This window comes from Paroedura picta, chromosome 2 (genome assembly GCF_049243985.1).
Source record: "Paroedura picta isolate Pp20150507F chromosome 2, Ppicta_v3.0, whole genome shotgun sequence".
Classification (NCBI taxonomy): domain Eukaryota; kingdom Metazoa; phylum Chordata; class Lepidosauria; order Squamata; family Gekkonidae; genus Paroedura; species Paroedura picta.
This window is the reverse complement of record NC_135370.1, coordinates 83,285,591-83,309,816: the sequence shown is the minus strand read 5'-3', so window position 1 is coordinate 83,309,816 and position 24,226 is coordinate 83,285,591. Positions and strand designations below refer to the sequence as shown.

At 41.6% G+C, this 24,226-nt stretch overlaps 1 protein-coding gene across 3 annotated transcripts in view; it reads left to right on the top strand.

The window, feature by feature from the left end:
- The window catches only part of C2H11orf24 (chromosome 2 C11orf24 homolog), a 35,824-nt gene extending 12,113 nt beyond the window's left edge, over nucleotides 1–23,711 (top strand). For 2 of the 3 annotated variants that reach the window (XM_077321318.1, XM_077321320.1), the window contains exons 2-4: nucleotides 17,740–17,988; nucleotides 18,894–19,007; nucleotides 21,679–23,711. In XM_077321318.1, the coding sequence (XP_077177433.1) occupies nucleotides 17,740–17,988; nucleotides 18,894–19,007; nucleotides 21,679–22,847 (1,532 nt within the window). In that variant the 3' untranslated portion in view covers nucleotides 22,848–23,711. The remainder of the gene's footprint in view (nucleotides 1–17,739; nucleotides 17,989–18,893; nucleotides 19,008–21,678) is intronic. The other variant, XM_077321319.1, reaches the window with a different exon arrangement.
- The last annotated feature ends 515 nt before the right edge of the window (nucleotides 23,712–24,226 follow it).

Genomic DNA, 24,226 nt, shown 5'->3' with positions numbered 1-24,226 from the left:
CATATAGATGATGGAGTAGAGTTGTTTTCTGTTGCCTTAGAACATCGGACCAGAACCAGTGGGATAAAATTAATTCAAAAGAATTTTAGGCTAAACATCCGGAAGAAGTTCTTGACAGCGGTTCCTCAGTGGAACAGGCTTCCTTGGGATGTGGTGGGTTCTCCTTCTTTGGAAGGTTTTAAGCAGAGGCTAGATAATCATTGGACAGTAATGCTGATTCTGTGAACTTAGACAGATTGTGAGTGGGTGGGCAGAAGGGATTGTGTCAGTGCTTGGTTCATGTGGTCCTTTCTTGGATGCCCAGGGAAATGCTGATCACCAATTTGGGATCGGAAGGTAAATTTCCTCCAGGCTAAACTGGCCAGGGATTTGGGGTGGGGGGTTGGGGGGGAGGGGAACCATCATCTGGGCATGGAATTTTGGTCACTGTGTGTGGACAGGTAGTTGGGAATATCCTGCATTCTGCAGAGGGTTAGACTAGACAACCCTGGAGATCCCTGCCAGCTCTACGATTCTATGAACAAAGATTTTTTTAAAGTTTGTATATAATAGATGTTGTGACCCACAAATGTGATACTTATGCTAACTGCAAATCAAGTTGTGAAGCAGTGAAAATAGTAATTTAAAAAACAACCTTTTAAACGTGACCAATTCACACTGTTCCTTCTTTGGATTTATCATGGAGCAGCAGAAGCCACCCGTGTCGTGGTTTATCCGTAGCAGCTGCCAACTCTTATCTCAAATCTGCTTTCAGAATTAATTATTTAGTATGTCAAACTGAGGTCCTGGGTACAAAGATTGATTTGTTATAGTTATATACTAGTGATTTAATAATACAGTGATAACTTTTATATATATAACCCGCCTTTCTTGTTTGGCTCAAGGCAGGTAACACCAGGCATGTACATGTAATAAGGTTACATTGATAATAATGTATAAAAAACATTCCAAATAAATTATATTACTAACTTATTAAACTGCCTCTATTTGGGTCTTGTGAAGGGAAACTTCATTTCTGTCGGGCAGTTGTTTTGAGGATGGTGCATTACTGGTTTTGTGAGGAGGGAGGCCACATTGTCTCAATGTTAATTTCCTGGCCTCAACCATAGACTTGGCAGAACAGCTCTGTCTTGCAGGCTCTTTAAAAGTGTTGAAGGTCCCAGAGGGCCCTGATCTTATCCGGGAAAGCGTTCCACCAGGTTGGCACTAGAACCAAAAAAGCCCTAGCTGTATTTGAGGCTAGTTTAATAAGTGCTGGTTATTGGATCTTAGTGCTCTTTGGGGAGGTACAATGAAAGAGGCGGTTACGTAAGTACAGGGGATCCAGACCATTAAGGGTTTTGAAAGTTAGCACCAAAACCTTGAACCTGATCTGGTCTCTTATCTGGAGCTAGTGCAGCTGGGGGAGCACTGGTGTGATGTGGGCTCTCCATTAAGTCCCGGTAAGGACTCGTGCCGTAGCATTCTGGACAAGCTGGAGTTTCTGGATCAGCTTCGAGGGCAGTATGGTTTAGAGTGAATTACAAAGTCTAGTCTTGAGATAACCATTGCATGGCATAGGTTCTTATATGCTGCCATACTTTTATTTATTTATTTATTTTATTATATTTATATACCGCCCTCCCTGGGGGCTCAGGGCGGTTTACATAATAACATACATAAGAAGAGCTTAATGCAGAAGATCTTAGAATGCTGCTTGCAGCGTGGTCACTCCCCTGTATCCTCTTCCTCATTTTTCAAGTGCTAAAACAGTTATGGGGAAAGGGACTTGCAGCATTTTCAAATTAAGGATACATAATGGTGGTGACATTTCCAGGTTGGACCTGGGAATGCTATCATGTCTACTAGTGCCTTTAGGTCCCTTTCTCCACTGTATTTTTTCTTTGACGGCTACTGTTACAATCTAATCCTTCTGTTTGTCATGTCACCTACAAGGAAAATGTTTTAAAACAAGTGAAATTGTGTGTGTGTGTGGTCCAGCAGAGCAAATACTGTATTTACCAAGAGGAAGATTTGTGTTTTTACAGGTGTGCTACCAAGAAGAAAAATATGTGTGTGAGAAACTTAGAATCACACAGTTATATACAACAATAATAACATTTTTGTGTATAATGTGACACCTTCACCACCTGATCTTATATTCAGGGTTGTTTGTCTTTTAGGTAAATACAGTGCTTCTAGAGAATGGGGAGAGATCTGGTGGTAATGGTGCAGGGGGAAGGAACAGCTCACCCTACTTTCCCAGAACTATTACTCTAGCCCAGTTCACAGTGCCCCCATAGCTGCTTTTGCATAACGTAATGTCAGGAGATCAAACATGGGAGATTTGTTTCACTGTGCACTCTTATTCTAACATTTTAACTCATTTAGCCAAAAACTACACTTGATCTTAGCCAAAAGGCTGAGACACCAAGAACTATGCTTTCATTATACAGCACATTTAAATTATGTGCTTAGCAGTGTTCCATGCTATCTGTTCAGTGCATTAATGCGGAAAAAACAGCACGTTGATGACATGCCAAGCATGAGTACTGGCGCAGAAACAATAGTCTGCTCAGGTTTTATATTTGCCATGTGCATGTAATGTGTTTGACTAGAGAACAGAAACAACATAAGAACAGCCCTGCTGTGTCAGATCTGTGGTCCATCTAGTCCGTCATCCTGTTTACTATGGAGGGTCCATGAGGAGGAATAAAGGCCATCCCCTGATGTCCTCCCAGAACTGGTATTCACTAATTTACTACCCACTTTAGTCGCCATACTCTGTCAATGTCTTTTACATTTTAACTACTCATCAAGTAAAGAAGTACTTCATTTTGTACATTCTCAATCTACAGCCCATCAATTTCATTGGCTGCTGTGGAGTTCTAGTATTATCCATGCCTTATGCATAATTTAATAAACTTCTGTCTTTTCTCTCTACCCTACCTTCCCCCAGTCATTATTTTTGTGACCTGAAAAGTCCCAGATTCTTCATTTTCTCCTCACAGGGGAGGTGATCCAACCCTTTAATCATCTTAGTTACCCTCTTCTTTCGGCTCTTCAATGGCATTTTTGAGATATGGTGTCCAAAACTGGACATTGTATTCCAAATAAGACCGCAACATAGATATGTGATACAGGGGCATTATAATATTTGGATTTGTCTTTTCAGTCACTTTCATGATAATCTCTAACACAGAATTTCGCTTTTGTACATCAGCTGGATGCTGACTCAGCATTTTCATTGAGCTCTCCATTATGATCCCATCACAAACACTGAATTTCATTTGCCATATTGTTGGCCAGTCACCCAGTTTAGAGTAATCCTCCTGGAGTTTTTCACAGATGGCTTCTGTTTTCACAATCCTGAATATTTTTTTTTTGTTATCTGCAAACTGAGCAGCTCTTCAGACTCCCTTCCTGAGGGACTCTGGTGACCAGCAAGAAACTGAGATGAAATCTAATCTGCATTAAAAGCGTACCCAGTCACTAAATGCAGAATGATCAATATAAGAAATGTGCATGTAATGTGTTTGACAAATTTTCATTGTCTCTTTTGCAGTTCTAACATTCCTTATTTAAAACTTCATCCTCTCGCTTGTCAGTGCAGTGGGATGTTTTGTATGAAGCTGTAGTTGTAACTATAACAAATTAGCCTTAATGCAGTTGGCTACAGTAAAAGCCATCCAGTCATTTTAGGAGCATTCAGGAAGGATGTTAAAAGCCCTCTAACAACAAATAATAATTGTAATTCAGCAGGCCTTTAAAAGGAGCACCAGGAGACAGCTTTGAAGCTGGCATACTCGAGCGGCATGAAGTGTAGGGCAATCTTGCAATTTGGGTTTGTAGTGTGTTGCCCACCAGTAGGAGTGCTGTTCCTATCTTTACAAAAGATTCTTAAAAGGGTTTCAAAGTGGGTAATTTCAGTAGCTGACAATATGGTTCAAATATTGTCCTTAGATAGTGTGCTATTTCTCTGTTTTAATTCAGCTCTACATGCCATGTCTAGATGGGAGAGAGCATCTAGTCCCCTCCACACACACGCATATCACACAGGCCAATGTTGTGGGATAGTTTTGCCTTCCCAGATAGCTTGGGACAGCTATAAATTAAATGTGGCAAGAAATCTTTGTGCATTTATTGATGTGTTCTACTATTCAATTGTAAAGTGGTTGGAGCTGTCTATTACTAACATAAAATGAGTAAAAGTTAGGGGACCTGCCTCCCTCGCGGTTCCTTGCTGCACTCCATTGTTCTGAAGCATTTGAGCTCAGTCTGTACTGGAGGTGAACTGGACTGGAAAGGGGTGGGGAAGGCAGCAAGACAAAGATAGGAAGGAACAATGATTTAGATCCCTTCTAGTGCTGCTTCAGGATTTTGTGCCCCAGGCTTGCTTGCTTCAGCACGGGGTTAGGAGGGAATCATAGGTGCATCCTGCTTGCCAGCCACTTCCTGTGCTGCCGGGAGCAAACCAGATCTCTTCTGGGCTTCCAATAATACTTAGGGCTCAACCAGTCACATGCGTCTGAGAGGGGATGGCAGGCATTAGCCAAGCCTGGTACCTTGTCTCATGCTACAAGCCAAGAGCAAAATAACACTCTACAGAGTGTTGGAACCCTTCTTATTGTGCTGCCCAAGGAACTGCTGGACTGCTTAGCTACATAGCCTGCTCTGACCATCACAACAAGAAGCTGTTATGTGTTTTTTTTTTAATTTAGACATCCCTGTAGTGGTTAAGAGTGGCAGCTTCTAATCTGTCAAGCCAGGCTTCATTCCCTGCTTGTCTACATGCAGCCAGTTCGGTGACCTTGGGCTAGTCACAGTCCTGATTGTTCCGTTCTCACAAGGCAGTCCTGTCAGAGCTCTCTCAACCCCTCACAGGGTGTCTGTTGTGGGGAAAGGAAGGTGATTGTAAGCTGCTTTGAGAATAGTTCAGGTAGTGAAAAACAGGGTATAAAAACCAACTCTTCTTTGCACATGAACAGGAAGATAGATGAATAAATGTGGATTCTCCTTCCCATGCTGAAAGAGAGAGGTTATTCATCTTTTTCTACTTCTTCCAATAGTAGGCCACTGACTAAAGGTAAAGGTAAAGGTATCCCCTGTGCAAGCACCGGATCATGTCTGACCCTTGGGGTGACACCCTCCAGCGTTTTCTTGGCAGACTCAATACGGGGTGGTTTGCCAGTGCCTTCCCCAGCCATTACCATTTACCACTGACTACTTCCCTTTTATTCCCTCAAAATGCTGAGTTTGTCCTCTGGGGCAGCTCTATGACACAGGTGGTTTTGAGAGATTTTTTCCTTTGTGCTTTTGTAGACTGGGGGTCAGTGGATACTCCTGCAAGGAAGGGGAGGCCTTCTATTGAAAAGCATGAAGACCTGAATGGATTGTTCAGTACCAGCAAGAACATTTATGAAGTGGTATCTGTATTATTTATTAATCCTTACAGGCCACTGTTCCCAGCCAGCAGGTCTCCATCTCTGCTGACCTGCTCAACCAGAGCTCATCAGTTGTCCCTGCATAGAGCCACACAGTTGGAATTGTTTAGGAGCAGAGCATCAGCATTTGATGTTTTTCAGGTTGAAGTTGCCCTGACACCAAGAGCCACCATCAGGGCACAATGTTAGAGCATGTTGGTGCCCATCACCATCAAGGAAGATCCTTTGGCATATATACATTGCTGAATATATTTATGTCTTTTGTAGGAAGGCCTGTAATCTGGACAGTCAGATCACAGAATAGCTCTCTTACACTGAAATACCCCAGCAATATTATATTTATTAACTGTCTCTCTGCAGTCCCTAGAGTTCTTCAAGAAAACCCTCCCAAAACAAAAAGGCAAAGATTAAAGGAAGGAAGCAGGGCTACAGCTGTAGGGGGTCACTCTTTTTTGCATAAAAGAGTTTTCCAAAGCAAAACCTTTCCAGCAAAGATGCCTTGGGTTTACTTGTCAACAATCTCAGCTACATTAGAGTTTATCATACTGCCTCTTTATCTCAGTGTAAGTTTTATTAGCTTCTTTCTTCCTCCTCCTCAGGGTAATCCATCTTGTATGTAACACTTTTGTCTATTCTGAAAAGTCACTGAAAAGGGTTATTATCTCTGGAAGCTGATGAAAAATGGTTATGAAAATTCTTCTTCCTTCTTTTGGTAGTAACGTTCACTGTTGTGTTAGCTCCTACAGGATTACAGGATACTGAATAAAGTAATTTAATGATTTGTGTAATCACATTTTCTGTATATGGAATTTAGCATCCCATGACTCTTCATTTTCATTAAAGCAAAAGCTGGGATCATATGAAATGGGATTGCAATGATCCCTCTGGTGGTGAGGTTTCTTGACATCTCTTTGCCTCCAGCAGCCTTTAAGATCTCCAAAATGCTGATGCCAGAGAGTTTTTATACCTTCAGAGGTAAATAAATAAAACCCATGTGGCCTACAGCAACATTACTACGAAACTGGATGAAAACTCCTGTTGCTGTTTTATCAGTGAAACTTCTATGTATACAGGAATTTCTCTTGGTTCCACTTCCTTACTGCAGCTGCAAGGGACCCCCCACACAAGTAATTTAATTTTTAAATTTGAATTTAATATCATATTTCTCTCCTGCCCTTCCCTAAAAGGCTCAGAGCAGATCACAGCATACCCCAGAATACAGACATTTACATTTTTTTACAAAAAAGAATTGAAAATTCACCAGTATTCAAATTTAACTCACACAGTTTTTCTAAAATTATTAAAAACTACTGTGCTGGATGGTACATCCTTACTGTAAAAGAGAGGAGGCCAGCTATATGAGAGAATGTATTTCTCAGATGGAATTTAACTGGATGGACTTACACAGGGAGACCAGCAAGAGTATTGATCTTACTGTACTATGGCCTCAACCATAGGTAGCTCAGTGTAGCTTTTGAATCTCTGCAGAGCTGCAACCTTCATGTTTTTAATGTTTCAGATTGTTACTGGCAAAGGACAGACATGAGCATAAGAGTGAGTGTAATTTTTCTTGCACTTCTGTCTAAGTCATGATCTTAATGAAAATGGAGGTACTTTCAAAGTGGCTCTTCAAAGTAGTTGCAGCCCATGGTGTGCTACAAGCAACCATCTAACTATGTCTGAATGGTTCATTGTGTTTCTGCTGACAAGTTCCCTTGTGTAGTGAGCTCTGCATTGCTTCTACCAGAGCATGTTGTTTGCTAGATAACTGAAGAATAAAAGTGGCACTTGTTTATGAGGTCACACAGCTGGGTGCTCTGAGAGAAAAAGTAGAGGAGATTTTAGTGAGGGGGTGGTGTGAATGAATCAAAGTGGTGGTGAACATCTGATTTCTTGGTGATATTACATTTCAATATTAACTAGGACTGACCCTGCTTAAGTTCTGCGATCTAATGAGATCAGGCAAGCCTGGGCTATCCAGATCAGGAGAGGTCCCATATATACTTAAAAAAAAACATGCAGTATAAATTGTAATTATATTTGCATTGATAGTCCAGTTTTATGTATGCTCAAATATTGGCAGCATGATGGTTGCCACACTGTTGTGGAGCTGGCTAACTTTGCCTTTCAGCAGAGAAAAAGAGTTGTAGGAAGACTACCTTGCCTTTCTCCCTGTGCCCTTTTAGTGGGATTCAGTGAGGACTTCACACAGAGGGGCCTCTTGGGAATAAGGCTGGAGTTGAAGTTTAGTAAAGTTCTGTTAATTTGTAGCAATGTGTATGTTGGGGGGGGTCTTTATTTATCACATGGAGATTGTACATTTATAATTTTCACTTGTGCCTTTCAGTCCTGATTAGGCTGTGGAAAACAATCATCAGTTTGTGGCACAGTTTTATTCCTTAGAGGTGTTTTCATTGACAGATTTTATTGTCCAGTCCTAGTTTTGATGCAGATGGTGTTTGATAGTTCATTTTTCTTTTCTTTATATTTAAACTGGATTTTCAGATATTCAAGCCAAGTGACATTTTATAAATGAAACAGCTGCCTACTCATTTTTCATAGGGAACCCTTCAAAGAGCAATGCAGTCTACCGTAGCAGCTTCTGGAGTATGTTGACAATAAAACAGCTATGTATGCGTGAATGTTATTTTGAATAAAGTTGAAGCTTGACATTTGCAAAGTCTAACAAATATATGCATGGGTTTGTGGCTAACATAAGCAGAGATCCCATAGGATTTATGTATATACCTAGGATTTTATTCCCTTTGATAGTGTTTCACTTTGTTTGTGTGCTTTGTTCATGTGTCCCTTTCATGTGGAAGCTGTCAGTCATGCTCCTTTGTTCCCTTCTTAATGTTTCTTTCTATTTTCCTTGTACTTTCTAGGATATAATTTGCTCACAATGTTTTCCCCAGCATTTCTCAAACTATCTGACTTGCGGAAGCCCATGTGAACTATCTTCTAAGAAAAGCCCGAATATCTGTTTTGGGAATCAAGTGCATTGCAGAGGATTCTGAGGCATATTCTAGGAGGAACTCTTGATTTGTTGGACCTCTCCTTTGTGCATTAAGTAGTCTCTGGAATACATCCAGTACTCTAATAATGACATGAATGATGCTACTGATCACTGCCTGTATTTGATGCTATACTTGTGTTAGACAGTTCACACTTGATAGATCTGTACTGCAGTTACACTAGATACTTTAAAAAGAAATCACAACCCAGTAATGCAGAGAGGGCCAGAATAACAAAGAAACTCTGGGAGGGAAATGCTTGGATTCTCGGCTCTGAGTTAATAGTATTTATCAGAAAGTACTGACTGTTAATAAGGAAGCTGAGACTCGAGATATTGTGTGACATATGGCCTTGAAACATATTTCTTTTTGTGAAAATAACTACTTTTTGTGGTAATTTAATTTACAGCTGCTCGTTGCATGTTAGCTAGCACTAAGGAAAGCAGCTTGTTAGAGGGTGGTGGATATCATATAATTGTATAGTAGAATCAGAGTGAGAAGGAACAAAAAAGCCATGCCATTTCTGATCTTGTGTATCAGCAGTAATGCATTTCCCCCAAATATTATTAAATAAACAGATACAAAAGATATGTTTATGTAAAGAAGGAGATTTTGTTTCGTGTTGTATGGCCAGTTCCATCAAACAAACAAAACTGTACTGAGTTTTACAGGCTGCATATATCTATGTCCAATAGTTCTTGCCTAACAAGTTTCATAAATCCTTGCTTAAATATTGAGCCTTGGATTATGGTCCTCAGTCATATAACTAAGAATATTTTAGATTCCTTATCCTCAAACTGTTAAACAACTAAACCAAATCCTAGACTGTATTAATTTCAAATGTCTAAAACAATATTGCCTTATGTTCTTATGGACCCTTCTATGTATTATTTGAACATCTGGATTGATAGTACATTTAATAGCTAAATGTTATTTTGTTTTCTACCATCCTCTGGAATTTTCTTTGTAATGTTTTGGTTACAACAGCCCCACTTTACACCAGCCTGCCCAATCCAGACATTATTAAGTGGACTTGGCGAGATTTGTTACATGGTGAGGCTGACCATGCAGATTCCCATGCTGTTAACAACTTGGCCAAACTGCATGCTAAAAGGGAAAGTATAAAGGGGGGAGGAATCTTGGTTCAGTCCTTGATGTGTTTACTTGATGCTACTTATTTTAAAGGGAGGGAACAACCCCACATTTATATACGTGTCAATATATTCTTAATTTCCACTCAAAAGTTTGAAAACAAAACATCCTAGAAAGGTCCCCAAGCCTTGAAATTCATCCAGCTCAGTGCTCAGGGAGATGGTGCTGTCATCATAGGATCCAGTTCCCAAATGTGTAACTAGTTTGCTTTTGACAGGCAAATTAATCCCCAGAATTTGAAATGAATGTTCCTGTTACCCTTTACTTAACAGCTAGATACGATGCTTTTCTCACAGCATCTTGGTGCATCCGTCTATCTTCCTAGGGTTCCCCCAAACTGTATATGGCCGCTTTGCTTCGATAACTACATGGTGACTTTGCATCCTGCATGCACATTGATATATAATTTTTTAAGGACCAGCCAGTATACAGTCCCTTTGCAATTGAAACGGGACTAGGCGATAGATAAATGTGAGGTTTATGTCACAAATCACAAGTTCAGCTGTATTCTGAATGGCCCATTATGCACGGCCGCCGAAACGGCGATTTCGGGTCACATGGAAAACACGGAGGGGGAAGACGCGACGCACACCGGTTATGCACAGGGCGGAGCACGACGGCGGCAAAACCCAGAGTAACCGATTATCCACGTGGAGATCCGGGCGCCGCTTCTGGTTTCGCCCCGGTCACCCGGAAGCTGCGCTTTCTTCTGCGTTTCGTGAACGCGGCTTTTTCGGCGGCATGCACCAAAGCTGCGGCCGGTTGCAGCCGGCACCGTGCGTTATCGGTGATTTTAGTTGCCGCCATTCCACCCCAAATGTGCGCTAAAACACCCGTGCATAATGGGTCAATGTGACATAAAAATGACTAAATGTCTGTATTTTTTAAAATTAGCTGTACATTGTATGCAGGTTTTATGTGAATTCACTGTAACTTGTGTACAGTGTTCTCATAGAAGCACATTCTTAGCCTTTTCCCCAGGACATGAGCTATTTCTCTGTAGACTGGAAAAGAATAGTTAACAATTTATTTCTAAAATGCTCTATCAGCAAAGACAGATGTTCTCTGGTATTTGTAGGATGGAGTCATATGACTGAAAGATTATTGCTGAAAAGCTTTTCAGGGCTATTTATGTTATGTAAAGAACTGAATCATGCCAGAAGCCTCTCCATGTTGTGCTTCACACAGTAATCTTTGGAAATGATAGTATAACCTGTGCTCCACACAGGTGTTTGAAATATCCTGGGCTGCTGTTAAATTCTGCGGTCTTGAGCCAAATTCATATATAGTCCTGTAGCTCCTTTTTCAGTACCGACATTCCATAGAAACTTCCCAGGGCAAATATGCTTTGTTCATCAATGTGACTATTTTGTTGTTTCTTCAGTAGGTAGTTTCTATACTAAGTACCCTGTAAAAGATACATCATATCTTTTTAGGGAGGAAAAAGCATGAATTACAGTTCTTTTAGCTAAAGTTTTACTCCAGTGGCGCCTTTAAGACCAACAAAGTTTTATTCTGGATATAAGCTTTTGATACAGTGAAACAGAAGTCACCGATCATTACATATAGGTAGATCAGGGTTTCATGACAGCCCTGGAAGGGTTTCCTAATTGGGTGGGAGTTAATTAATTTTTTTATATTTTAAAAAAAATTGTTAAAAATTTATAGGGTGATATGACCATGTTGACTCACCCCCGCCAATGGCCAATAATAGGCTTGGAGAGAGTGGGAAGGGGAGGGATCCCAGGTGGGTGTCTACACAGCTATACTTCCCAACCATATTCTGCACCCTCGCACCACTTCTGGGGGTTCTTGAAACCTGAAGAATGTTTTGGGGTTTCTCAACAATAAAAAAAAGTTGAGAAAGGCTGGTTTACCTTGAGGCTAGTTTACCTGGGTGTAAACTGCACAGAGCTTTTATTCCAATCCCAGGTCGATTCAGTCCCTGCCATCTACACAGAATGCGATTTCCATTTTGAGTTGGGGCAATTTAAATTTTCCTTCTGCAGCAAGAAGGATTGATCCGGAGTGACCCTACCTTTATTGTGCGATATCTTAGAGTGCTTTTAATGCTCAATATTTCAAGATTCAGATTAAGAAAGCAGGCTGTTTTGAATCTGGTCTCTCTTTCGTGGTAGAGATGCTCTGATTAGCCAAAACTGCTCATGTGACAAGCTTGCCTTAAAGTAGAAGCCCCTAATTTCTCTCAGCTTCTGTCAGTCTTGGATTTTTTCTCCCTTCTCTGCCTTCTTCGATCCTCTCTCTCCCCCCTCCAAGAAACGAAAGAGGCTCCCTGCTTGGCTCCTCCCCCCCCCCAAGAAAAGAAAGAAAGAGGCTTGGCTCCCCCCCTTCTGAACTACCCTATCCACGTGCAGAACACTTTCCTGTTTCAATGAGGGGGGGGAGAGAAAGACCCGAGTTCAAATCAATCTGAATTTAACAGGATTGACAATGGAATAAAGTAAGTGCAGACTCTGCCCTGGTTTACCTTGAGGCTGGATATTTTTAAATTGCAAGTGAACATTCTTACAATCATAAGAATAAACCTCCTCAGTTCTGAAAATGTTTTGGTATGTGGGCTAAGCTTGGGTACACAGCTGAATAAGTGGTGCAAGTCCTATATTGTTGGTCAACAGAAACTCTCTTGCTGATTCAAACAGTATGTCTCTGTTAGCTAAAGAATCACTATGGGACAAAGTTCTAACCTAATTGTTCTGCAGTGCCTTTTCCATTCTATTTTAAGACTGGAAAATATGTGGACAGGTACAAGAGTCTTAACAGCACGGCTATTCCCACCATAGGTTCTTGCTGCAGATTTCATGCTGGTGGGAAGATTTTTTTCATGCTTTCTCACAGCATCTTGGTGCATCTGTGTACCTTCCTAGAGTTTCCCTATGTTTTCTCTGATTTTTCTCAAAACTTCTTTGCTCCAACATTTTGGAAGTGATCACAGGAAAGCCTGGATGCCTGCTTTGTAGGTAGGGAAACTCAGATTTTCTTGCCCCCATGATAGCCATTTCCCTTAATACTTTCTAAACAGCAGCCATATCCTCCTCTCCCTGTGATTATGCAGATTTTAAATGGATTTTAAGAAGCTATTTTTGATACTCATGGACCTGCTCTTGTCCCTGACCCAGAAATTGCAGCTGGTACAAAATGCAGCAAAAAATGGTACAAAAAACCTGGTAAGGGACCAAAATGGTAGGGACCTCACAGAAGCAGAAGAGATTTTAAAAAGGTGGCAAAATTATACAGAAGAACTATACAAGAGCGAGCTTAACATCCCTGATAACCACAATGGGGTAGTTACTGACCTGGAGCCAGACATCCTGGAATGTGAAGCCAAATGGGCCTTAGAAAGTCTGAGCAACAATAAAGCTAGTGGTGGTGACAGCATTCCAGTTGAACTATTCAAAATCTTAAAAGGATACAGTAAAAAAAGTGCTACCCTCAATATGCCAGCAAATTTGGAAAACTCAACAATGGCCACAGGATTGGAAAAGGTCAGTTTACATTCCAATCCCAAAGAAGGGCAATGCCAAAGAATGTTCAAACTACCGCACCATTGCACTCATTTCTCATGCTAGTAAAGTTATGCTCAAAATCCTACAAGCTAGGCTCCAGCAATATGTGGACCGAGAACTTCCAGAAGTACAGGCAGGATTTCGAAGAGGCAAAGGAACTAGAGTTCAAATTGCCAACATATGCTGGATCATGGAGAAAGCTAGGGAGTTCCAGAAGAACATCTACTTCTGCTTCACTGACTGTGCTAAAGCCTTTGATTGTGTGGAGCTCAACAAATTGTGGCAAGTTCTTAAAGAGATGGGAATACCAGAGCATCTTATTTGTCTCTTGAGAAACTTATATGCAGGTCAAGAAACAACAGTGAGAACTGAACATGGAATCACTGATTGGTTCAAAATTGAGAAAGGAGTTCGGCAAGGCTGTATGCTGTCACCTTGCCTATTTAACTTATATGCGGGGCACTTCATGAGACAGGCGGGATTAGAGGAGTCACAAATTGGGATCAAGATTGCAGGGAGAAATATCAACAACCTCACATATGCAGATGATACCACTCTAATGGCAGAAAGTGAAGAGGAACTAAAGAGCTTGTTGATGCGAGTGAAGGAGGAGAGTGCAAAAGTTGGCTTGAAACTCAACATCAAGAAAACAAAGATCATGGCATCCGGCCCTCTCAATTCCTGGCAAATAGATGAGGAAGAAATGGAGATAGTGACAGATTTTATTTTCCTGGGCTCCAAGAACACTGCAGATGGGGACTGCAGCAAAGAAATTAAAAGATGCTTGCTCCTGGGGAGGAAAGCTATGGCAAATCTAGACAGCATCTTAAAAAGCAAAGACATCACCCTGCCAACAAAAATGCGTTTAGTCAAGGCTATGGTATTCCCAGTTGCAATGTATGGCTGCGAAAGTTGGACCATAAGGAAGGCCGAGCGTCAAAGACTTGAGGCTTTTGAACTCTGGTGCTGGAGAAGAACAAACCGGTCAGTCCTAGAGGAGATCAGCTCTGACTGCTCCTTAGAAGGCCAGATCCTGAAGATGAAACTCAAATATTTTGGCCACCTCATGAGAAGGAAGGACTCCCTGGAAAAGAGCCTAATTTCTAGGAGCGATCGAGGGCAAAAGAAGAAGGGGATGACAGAGAATGAGGTGGCTGGATGGAGTCACTGAAGCAGTCGGTGCAAACTTAAATGGACTCTGGGGAATGGTAAAGGACAGGAATGCCTGGAGGATCATTGTCCATGGGGTCACGATGGGTCGGACACGACTTCGCACCTAACAACAACGACAAGAACAAAATGTAGCTGCTAGGGTCTTCACAGGAACACCTTGGAGGGCCCATATCCAGCCCGTGCTGAGGCGGCTACATTGGTTGCCAATTGCGATCCAGATCCAGTTCAAGGTTTTGGTTTTGACCTTTAAGGCCCTCCACGGTCTGGGACCCACATATCTGAGGAATTGCCTATCGCCTTATGCTGCCCGCAGAACTTTGCGCTCTGTGGGTGCTAACTTAGTGGTCATTCCCAGCCCATGGGAGGTTCGCCTGGCCTTGACCAGGACCAAGGCTTTTTCGGTCCTGGCCCCAACCTGGTAAAATGAGCTCCTGGAAGATCTGAGGGCTCTGCAGGAGCTTTTGCAGTTCCACCAAGCCTGTAAAACAGAGCTTTTCTGCCAGGTCTTTGATTGAGGCCAGAGTATGGAAGATTGAGGGAGATTCAGAGCTAGATTGACTGACGCCCCTGGAGAGTTTCTTCTTCCTAAGGTGCAGGGGAGGGGTCTCTTTTTATTTGCTTGTTATCAGAATATTATTTTAATGCTAGCTTTAAAACCTGTTCCTAAGAACTGGCCTTGAAAGTGTCCTCTCCCCTGGCCCCCAGCAAGGCAGCTTAAGGTGGCTTTGGGCCACAGCTGGCAGCCAGATAAAGCGGGGTGGGTGGGGACTGGCCAGCTCGTTAGCAGGCCCGGAACAGAGCTCCTTAGCAGGCAGTCAGCAGGCCGGGAGGCCCTCATTAGCAGGTCCTGCTTAGCAGGCCAAAGAGGCCCTCGTTAACAGGCCTTCCAGCACGACCCTTTGCCCAGGAACGTCTGCTGCTGGCTCCATGCACTGAGGCGCGTTTGAGAGCAAAGAGGATAGAGTCCAGGGACAGAGGGTGGGAGCTTTGCTGGCTGCACCCTGATTGGCCCTATTCCAACTGGCACAGTCAGACACGTTCCACCCCCCAGGCTGTTTCACAAATATATAGAGGAACCATGGATAAGGATGGATTACTGGGTTTTTAATGCTTATGTATTGGGCTTTTTATTGTTATTGTAACCCACCACAGGACGTTTATTGAGAGCGGCAGGTAATAAATAAATAATGAATAGCAAATCTACTTTTTATTCTTTCATACAGCCTTAATGCAATCTGTGTACAACCCAGAAGTGAATTGACACAGTCTTGTGGGTCATAGTATACTCTTCCTGTTTCTCAGGTACTAAGGAGTTGGCCCTACAGCTGTTTTTTCACATTGTGGGATAATGCTGCTCCCTGATCAGCTACAAAACTCACTCTGCAACATTTTAGTTACTTCTCACATTTTTATTCTGTGTCATCTATTAATAGTGTAGCATTTCAGAAATACAGGTCTGCTGAAGCCAGGCTAAATGAATTGCATCAGTGCCATGGGATTACCTTCTGCCAGCAAAAACCAGCCTAAATGAATAGATCTTTTGAAAAATGCTTGTGGTCTAGTGGTTGTGGTCTGCTTGATGTAGCTGCTGCCATTTTGCAGTGCCCTAGATTCTATTTAGGTGGCCAGCCTGCATAGTTGCCATTTATGTTTTCCCCGAACTTTTAATTTACAAATTCTGTCCCTTGAAGGCTAAAATTATTATCAGCAGAATTCTAGTCATACCAGTCTGGTTCATGATATCTGTACTAAATGAGTGGGTTTTAAGGGAACTGCAAGCTTAGAAATATGGTGGGAAGGTTTTTAAGAGAGTTGGGATGGCAGCTGTTTACATAACATGTCTGTTTACATAACACGTGGCTCAGCTGAATTTGATCCTGAGCCTGAAGATCATGTGATTGATGTTATCTTAGTTGCAGTGAATGGTCTGGAACAAAGAATTTCCAAAACATGTAAAATGTCTTGAGTCCTGTGTGGTATTTCTTAAGCAGTAAAGAACTGCATCAGCCCAAGTCACTTTGTGCTTCTTTTTGTTTTGAATTCTAAGTGATCTGATTTTCTAAAACTTATTAATGAACTGATAAATTTTTAATCTGTTCTTTAATTTTCTTTGGCGATTGAACTTCTGTACTGATCTGTTCTTTTTAAAATATATGCTTTTGATAAAACATATTTTGGTTATATCTGAGAAAAATGGGGCACCCTCCAATGCCTGGAAGGCTAATGAGAAAGTAGGAATGTGCATTTAGTGCAGTGAAATTACTCAGAGAACTGATGGAAAATACATATTTGGATTTTTAGATTGTCACAGATGTAAAGACAGTTGTGGTCTTCTCACTATGTAGTTCTCCAGCTGCTTAGAATCCCTGCAGTTGAAGTCAGTATTGCTTTTAAAACAATGACCTAATATGCTTCTAAAAGGACAGCCTCAGTTTGCACTATCTGAAACCTCAGAGTAGGTTTTAAGAGCCAAATGCAACAGAGGTCACAACTTTTCTCGCTAGCTGAAGTGTTGCAGAGTGACCTTGGCTAGGATCAGTCTGAGCTCAGAATATGTCCAGTATCTGTAAACAGCAAAAGGTTACAGCAGAAGCTCATCAGTAATGAGAATCATTCCCTCTTCTTCCTTGTGAGGAAGGTGAGCTGATTTGAAAACTGGCACATGGCTTGATGCCTTGATCCTTCCATATCTCAAGCCACTATACCATTGGTTAACTCTGTAGCCTTCTATAAGCTGTTGTGGTTTTTTTAACATTCTTTTTTTCTTTGGGAAATATTGACATTTATATATGTCTAATAATGTAGCTAGTGATGGAAGAAAATTGAGTTGCAATAAAATTTTGCAATTTGAGCAGACTACCTATAGTTTTCAGCAGTTCTCTAGCTAGGTACAATTCTGGGCTACACTCCTTTAATTTCAAATACGTGAACACTCTATGCCTTCAGACTATTCACTGGACCCTTCTAATAAGGATGCTGGAAGAAATTCTGAACCTTCCTTAAACTTGGCTGCATTTGTCTTATGAATAATTAAAAGGTAAAGGTAAAGGTATCCCCTGTGCAAGCACTGGTTCATGTCTGACCCTTGGGGTGATGCCCTCTAGCGTTTTCATGGCAGACTCAATACGGGGTGGTTTGCCAGTGCCTTCCCCAGTCATGACCGTTTACCCCCCAGCAAGCTGGGTCCTCATTTTACCGACCTCGGAAGGATGGAAGGCTGAGTCAACCTTGAGCCGGCTGCTGGGATTGAACTCCCAGCCTCATGGGCAGAGCTTTCAGACTGCATGTCGGCTGCCTTACCATTTGGCGCCACAAGAGGCTCATTATGAATACTTACAGCTCTGCAAATAGTCAGTGCAGTTTGAAGTTCATAGAAAGAGTTTCGAACAGGTAAAAGTTTGAAAATGTACAAATGTTCAGAAAATGTAAGGTTCTAATTTTGTACTTTTGCAGATGTGTCACTTAAGGGCTTACTGATATTGCCTGGTAAATCTGGAGGACATCATCTGGAAGAGTTGACCTCCTTCCAAGACAAGCCCCCCAAGATGTGGACAGCTATTGCACTTTTCCTGCTGATATCCTTATGCACATCTGAAAACAGGGATTCCATCATAAAACAGAGTGGGGCCCAAGTAACATGGATAAATAAACTCAGTAGCGAAAAGCGTTGCAAGCAAGCTTGTAGAGGCACAACATTTTCAGGTAAGACTACTTTGCTTTAGATGTTTCCCATTAACAATAGAGTTCTGTATAAATTTTCTTGGCATTTATAAGTATAGCTTCTAAACAACTTCACTGCTTTATTTTAAACTGAAAACAGAGCATCAGTTTCCTAGGCACTGGCTTTATTTATACAAATCAGTGAGCACAGAAGAGTCTTTGTGCATGCTGCTAGTATAGAAATTGTTATAGCACTGCCCCCAAACTAGGTTTTCTGCATCTGATGACATTCTTCATGTGTGTGTGTTTGGTTTTTTGCCTTGTGGTCTTGGAAAGTATTTGGAATCAAATTTGAAATGAACTTCAAGGGTCACTCGATCCAGACCCCTACAACCATATAGCTTTAAATGATCTCTTACAGAGGCCCATGCGTTCCTCAGTTTAAAAACATTTAGGGAAGGAACTCTCCCTGTTTTCTACAGCAGCTTTTTACATTGCCTGGCTAAGGTCTTCTGCATTGCTATATCTTGGATTTATTGCTCCCCCACCCCCCCTACTCCTGATTAGGCGGTTCCTTCAATAACTGTGTTTCATGTCACCTAGTCCCAGTCTTCTTCATGACCAGTTTTTTCTCTCTTCAGTCTGTGCATGAATTCCAGTTCCATCTCTTTGCCTTTTTTGTGCATGGCATCAGACACTTAATACAAGCCACTTGTACTGTTTAGGCCAGTGCTTTGAACTCTGAAAGAATACTGTTGTCCAGCATCCCAGGCAGTTGTCATTACCAGCCTCAGAACTTGAGATCCCTTTAACTGGAGATTCTCCCCATCTTGCCTGTCTTGAAATTCAAAATAGAAGAGCATGTCTTTTAGTTGTGAAAAATTCTCTTCTTGTAGATTATAAGTCGTTTGGTTTGTTTTGGTGATCTTCCCTTTGTGGTTTCCTAGGTAATCGCTACTGCTGGTCAGTGCTTTATCAGAGCCACTGTGTCTTCCTGCGCTGTCCTCAACTGAGGGCTTGTCAGAATGCCAGCACCCAGGATGTCAAAGAACTAATAGGAGGTACTGTAGGCTCCATGGAAGGGCTCTTAGCAAAATTGAATGGGCTCATTTGCATGTTAAACCTCTCTTTTCATACTTACCTTCCAGATGTTATGTTTTAAAGGGGACTCCAACATATTCCCAGAGGTTTTTCGCAGAGAGATAATGGGTCCTAGAGGGCTGGGATTGCAAAACAGTTTGTGAATAACTATACTTCCAAAAATGGAGAGAGCTGAGCCAGCAGGAAAATGAATTGATTTAAGGGTTTATAGGGTTTGGAAGGCAAATGATGTACTACAAAGAGCTGGTTGTTCATCCTTGGTTATACTCAGAGTCCTTAGCCTATGATTGTTGGACTGGTTAAGAATGAAACATCTGGTGAACTGAACATGCAGCAAAGGCTTCTGTTTCTAAGGCTACATCCTGACTAAATTTCCCAGTGACTGTAATGCCTCTGTCCTCCATGAAGTATAGAAAGCCCTGAATAATAGCATGGGGGGGAAGGGGGTCCACACTAGGAAGAGGGACTTGTTGGAAATCACTGATTTAGTCTGGATCAAAAGCATATCTGGCCTACTAGGCAGCTCAAATGAACATGGGGACATACCCAGCAAGATCTGAATCCTCCCATGGATAACTGATGCTTGACAGGCCCACTAAGCTAAGATCTTGAGGCTGTCCTGTAATCTACTGTCTGGTGCCTGGGAGATAATCAAGAAAATGAGATCAGTTGTTATGGGAGTTAAGCTGCTGGAGAAGCTGAAGGTCTGTTGCACTGGAGCAGCAGTCAGACTGCATGCCTCTTGTCAAAACCTGGAGGCAGTCACATCTAAAGGGGGAGGGGAGATCTAATGCTTTGTTTGTTTGTTTGTTTATTTATTTGCTTGCTTATTTACTTATTTATTTATTTATTTTGCGTTTGGGAATCTGTCCAAGGAAGAAAATGTAGTTGTGTGAATGGGGGGGGGATTGCTTTAGGTTGTCAAGATTTTTAAAGTGGCTGGGCACTTTTCCTCTTGCATTTTTGTGTCCTTTTGTTTCTGCACTTATTTACTCTTACACCCATGTCTTCCTGGAGTAAGTCTTGGTGTTGACTGGAGTCTCGATGTGTAATCAGCATGGTTTTACCTTCTGGTGCTAGCAATGAATTCTAAAGCATTCTGGTCTTCTATCCTAATTAAGAATGACATTGTAACAAAACAGTGCAAATTAGGGACTGTGAAAACATGTGTATAGCGCACTTCTTATGTACCCTTTACATGTGTTTTTTAAAGGGCAGCTTTTCATGGTGGTCCTCAAAGGCTTTTTCAGGGCTTTAGTAGTCATGTTAAGCTGAATAGGGTCTTACAGCCATCTACTAGTTGTGCTGATAAGTAATATGTTCCAGCATTCTAAGTTGGCTTTTTAATTTAAATATTTGGGCAAGTTGAAGCAAGTGTGCTTTAAAATTATTATTAATTTTATTATTATTATTATTATTATTATTGTTATTATGGTGAATTATTATGGTATTATTATGGTGAATTGTAGAGATAGGCAACTCATACTCTGGTGCCACAGTTCAACCCCTGAGGGTTTCCTATTTAGTCTCTATAATAGGCCCTGATCCTAAGCCATCCATTGATTTATGTCCCTTGATCACTGTCCACTGTTCAAGTAGAGACACAGACTAAGGGATCTTACATTCCTCAAGTGTGAATGGCAGAAGTTCTGAAATAGCAATCTTCTTGCATACCTCAGCTGTTCAATGTGAGCAGCTTGAGATACATGGGGAGAATTCCAGTAGTGTTGTTGTCCACCCTGTAGTGGAGGGGGGCAGGAGATCCATCTTAGCTAAAATGGGAGTCAGTGGGTTAGAACCATTGATTTCAGCCTTTGATGTTAAAAATATGTTACCATTCGTCTGTGTCCCAATATGGTATATTGAAACATAAACAGCACAGGTTGTAATAATGTTACACCACTGGACTTGTTCTTTTCTATTTTGTGTAGTGTAGTTGTTGCCACTTGTAGCAGTATAACTAGCCTGAGAGATTTGTATGGCCAATGCTGTTCCTTTACTGCATGTGGCATTTGAAATGTAAAATAGCATATTCTTGGAAAGATGCTATATGCAAGATGTTAGCTCTAAATAGAAGTTGACAGTGTAATTTTAAAAAATCACTGTAAGTTAATTAAAGGTTATTCCATAAAAGTAAATTGCTCCTCATGTACCACTACCATGTAGATTAGTGGTTCTCAACCTTCCTAATGTCACAACTCTTTAATACAGTTCCTCATGTTGTGGTGACCCCCAACCATAAAATTATACAAGTGTTCTTTCACAGAAATTAAACCCAAACTGACCAGTGGTGTGAAGATCCATTGTTCATGATTTTATATAAATTGGGTTTTTTCCAGGGTTTCTCAGTTTAGTTCTGCCTCTTGTCCCATCATGCCAATCTTGCTCTTTTTCACTGCTCCAGACAGACAAAAGCTCTATCTCAATCTACTCTGCAAGGCTGTTGTATAGATGGTGCCCCCCCCAGCCAAGCTGCTTGTCCTGCCGTGACCCCTGTGAAACGGTCATTCAACCCCAAAGGGATCCTGACATCCAGGTTGAAAACCACTGGTGTAGATGGATCTCTGGGCTGATCCAGCAAGGCTCTTATTTAATTCTTAATGTATCTTTGTTTGTTTTTTGTTCTTTAAGAATTCATGATCCGGAAAAGAAGAGAGACAGAAATAACCTTACATCTCAATAACACAGAAGAATCTAAAGGAAAACCAGAGATGGTGACTAATAAGAATCTTGTTAATACAAATTATACAAAAGTGCCTCTTCCATTAACTCAAGCAAGTAATATATCTGATGACAGTGGAGTCAACTCACCTGTAATGATTCTGAAGAACAGTACCACTGCCACCTCTCAACTTAAAACAGGTACAACAGCCCTGAGTGGAATTCATAACAATATTACCACAAATAGTAATGAATCAGGTGTTGGAGTTCCAGTTATATCTTCAGTTTCCACTCTTCTTCCTCCTAAAACATCATCTACTACATATTTCCCTAATGTTGAGAGTATAGCAGGCTCAAAAGGGACAGGTAACAAGGAGCTAACTTTGGGACCAACTGAGGAAATGACAACTTCCTGGGGTACTAAACCCCCAGCAGAACTTCCCTCTACCCTAGCTACTTCTCCCAGAATTTCTGTGCTACTTAGAATTGACTCAACACCAGCAAGCTCAACTACAGAAGCAAGAACCCATAGTCCACAAACAACAGGAACCTCTTCTGTAGTTACCAGTGCATCTCAAGCAACCTACAGTCCACCAACATCAAGGCCTTTTTCAGCAGCTACGAGCACATCTTTAACAACTGCTGCAGCAACACACAATACGCCACCACCACTGACACCCCATTCCACAGTGATCAGCACAGCTCTGACAACTATAGGAACAATTAAACCATCAACAAAGTCAGATGATAAAACGACTTTGATAGACAAGACAAAATCTAATCCGGTTAGGATAATTTCCACAGTCTCTACAAAGGGTGCTGAAACCTCCATTGCTACACAGCAAACGGATACTACCAGCCAAGTTGTGATGGCACCAACTCCCTCATCAGTGCTTACAAGTTCTGTAGCGTTGCCAAAATCAGCAACTGTACAACACAGGCAGGATGAGCAAGGCCTAAGTGAGAATATCTATCAGCAGGTAGAGGTCAGTTTGCTCTTAGCACTTCTTTTTGGAGTCCTGTTTTTCATAACAGTTGTCGTTTTATTTGCCATACAGGCATATGAGAGCTACAGGAAGAAAGACTACACTCAAGTGGACTATTTAATCAATGGGATGTATGCAGACTCAGAAATGTGAAAGCAATAGAGTGGCAAAGGGATGTATATTTCTGAGGTATTTGAAAGCTTGTGGTGGCTTGTCTTTCAGTTCCCTCTTTTGCCTCTTAAGACCAACTGAAAGTGCTTCCAAATTACTTCTGGTGCAATGTAGGAGAAATGCCATGTATTCTATTGTAAAGTATTTTTTAAAACAATTACTGGTTGCCATGGATATATTATTTCTGAAACTGCGGTATCATTTCTGTTGTGCCAGTTTATTTGCCATTGGAAGAAGGCATTAATGCTGCAAGCAGCCTTCATACAAGGACTGTGTGGCTTCTTAGGCCAAGTTCCTCACATTCTGTTAATGTTATCCCTTTTCTTGTGCCACAAATAATGTAAAGGAGTGATTTCAGGTATAGGGTTTTTACAGTGTCAGCATGCCTGATGCTGAGAGTTGTACCGGGACTATGGTAGTGGCTACTCCAAATGATGTAACGAGTGACCAATCCAATGCAGCTTGATACCTCTTTGTGATGGTACGTTTCACTTTGCTACTTGCTACAGCACTAAATCAGCCATGGGAAAGCTGCTGGCTCAAGATGTAACCTTTAAAAAGTTTGTTTACAAAATGAAGTTTTGAAGCCTCTGGACAAAATGCTCTCTAGAACTGTTAAGCATTCCTATTGCTCTGTGTTGGGGGTAATGTTAATGGAGCATCCATCTTGTTTTCCTGCTCTCCCTGGTTATTTAAAGGAAAACACAACTGTTTACTAGACCCTGTTAATGCTGTGCTATTTCTTAATTATGATGGCTTTTCCCTCAGGTGCATGTGCACCTCTATATGATTTTATTTTTGTACCCACTGAATAAATGAGACCTTAGAGGACATTTAAAAGCTCAATGGCTCTGTTTTTGTTCATTCACCTTTTTCTCCCCATCTTCATCTTTGAGCACAAACCTCACAAAGCATATCTGTCAACAGGAGCAGGGTAAATCCAGGACATTGGATAAATCCAGGTAAATCCAGAAGCACAAGGACGTTGTAAAAGCATGATTAGGCCCTTTAAAGTGTTTTCATGGAATGGCTTAACCCAGGGATTCCTAACCAGGGGTCCACAGAAGCTCCACAGGGGGTCCAAAGCTTCCTTCTCCTGCCTTAATTGACTCAGCCACAAGCCAGGGAACTGGCTGCTTCCATTGCTTTCCCCACCCCAAGCATAAGTTATCTCTTTGTTTCTGTGCCTTAGAGGGGATGGAGCCTGCATACCTACACCTGCCTTAAATTGCCTCCTGCCTCCCCCCCCCCCCCCCAGTTCTTGAGCCTGCCTGTTGGCATGGGTGGTGCTGTTATTTCTGGTGACATGTCACTTCCAGGGATGTGGGATGCGTGGAAGGGGGCATCACTTCCAGGTCAAC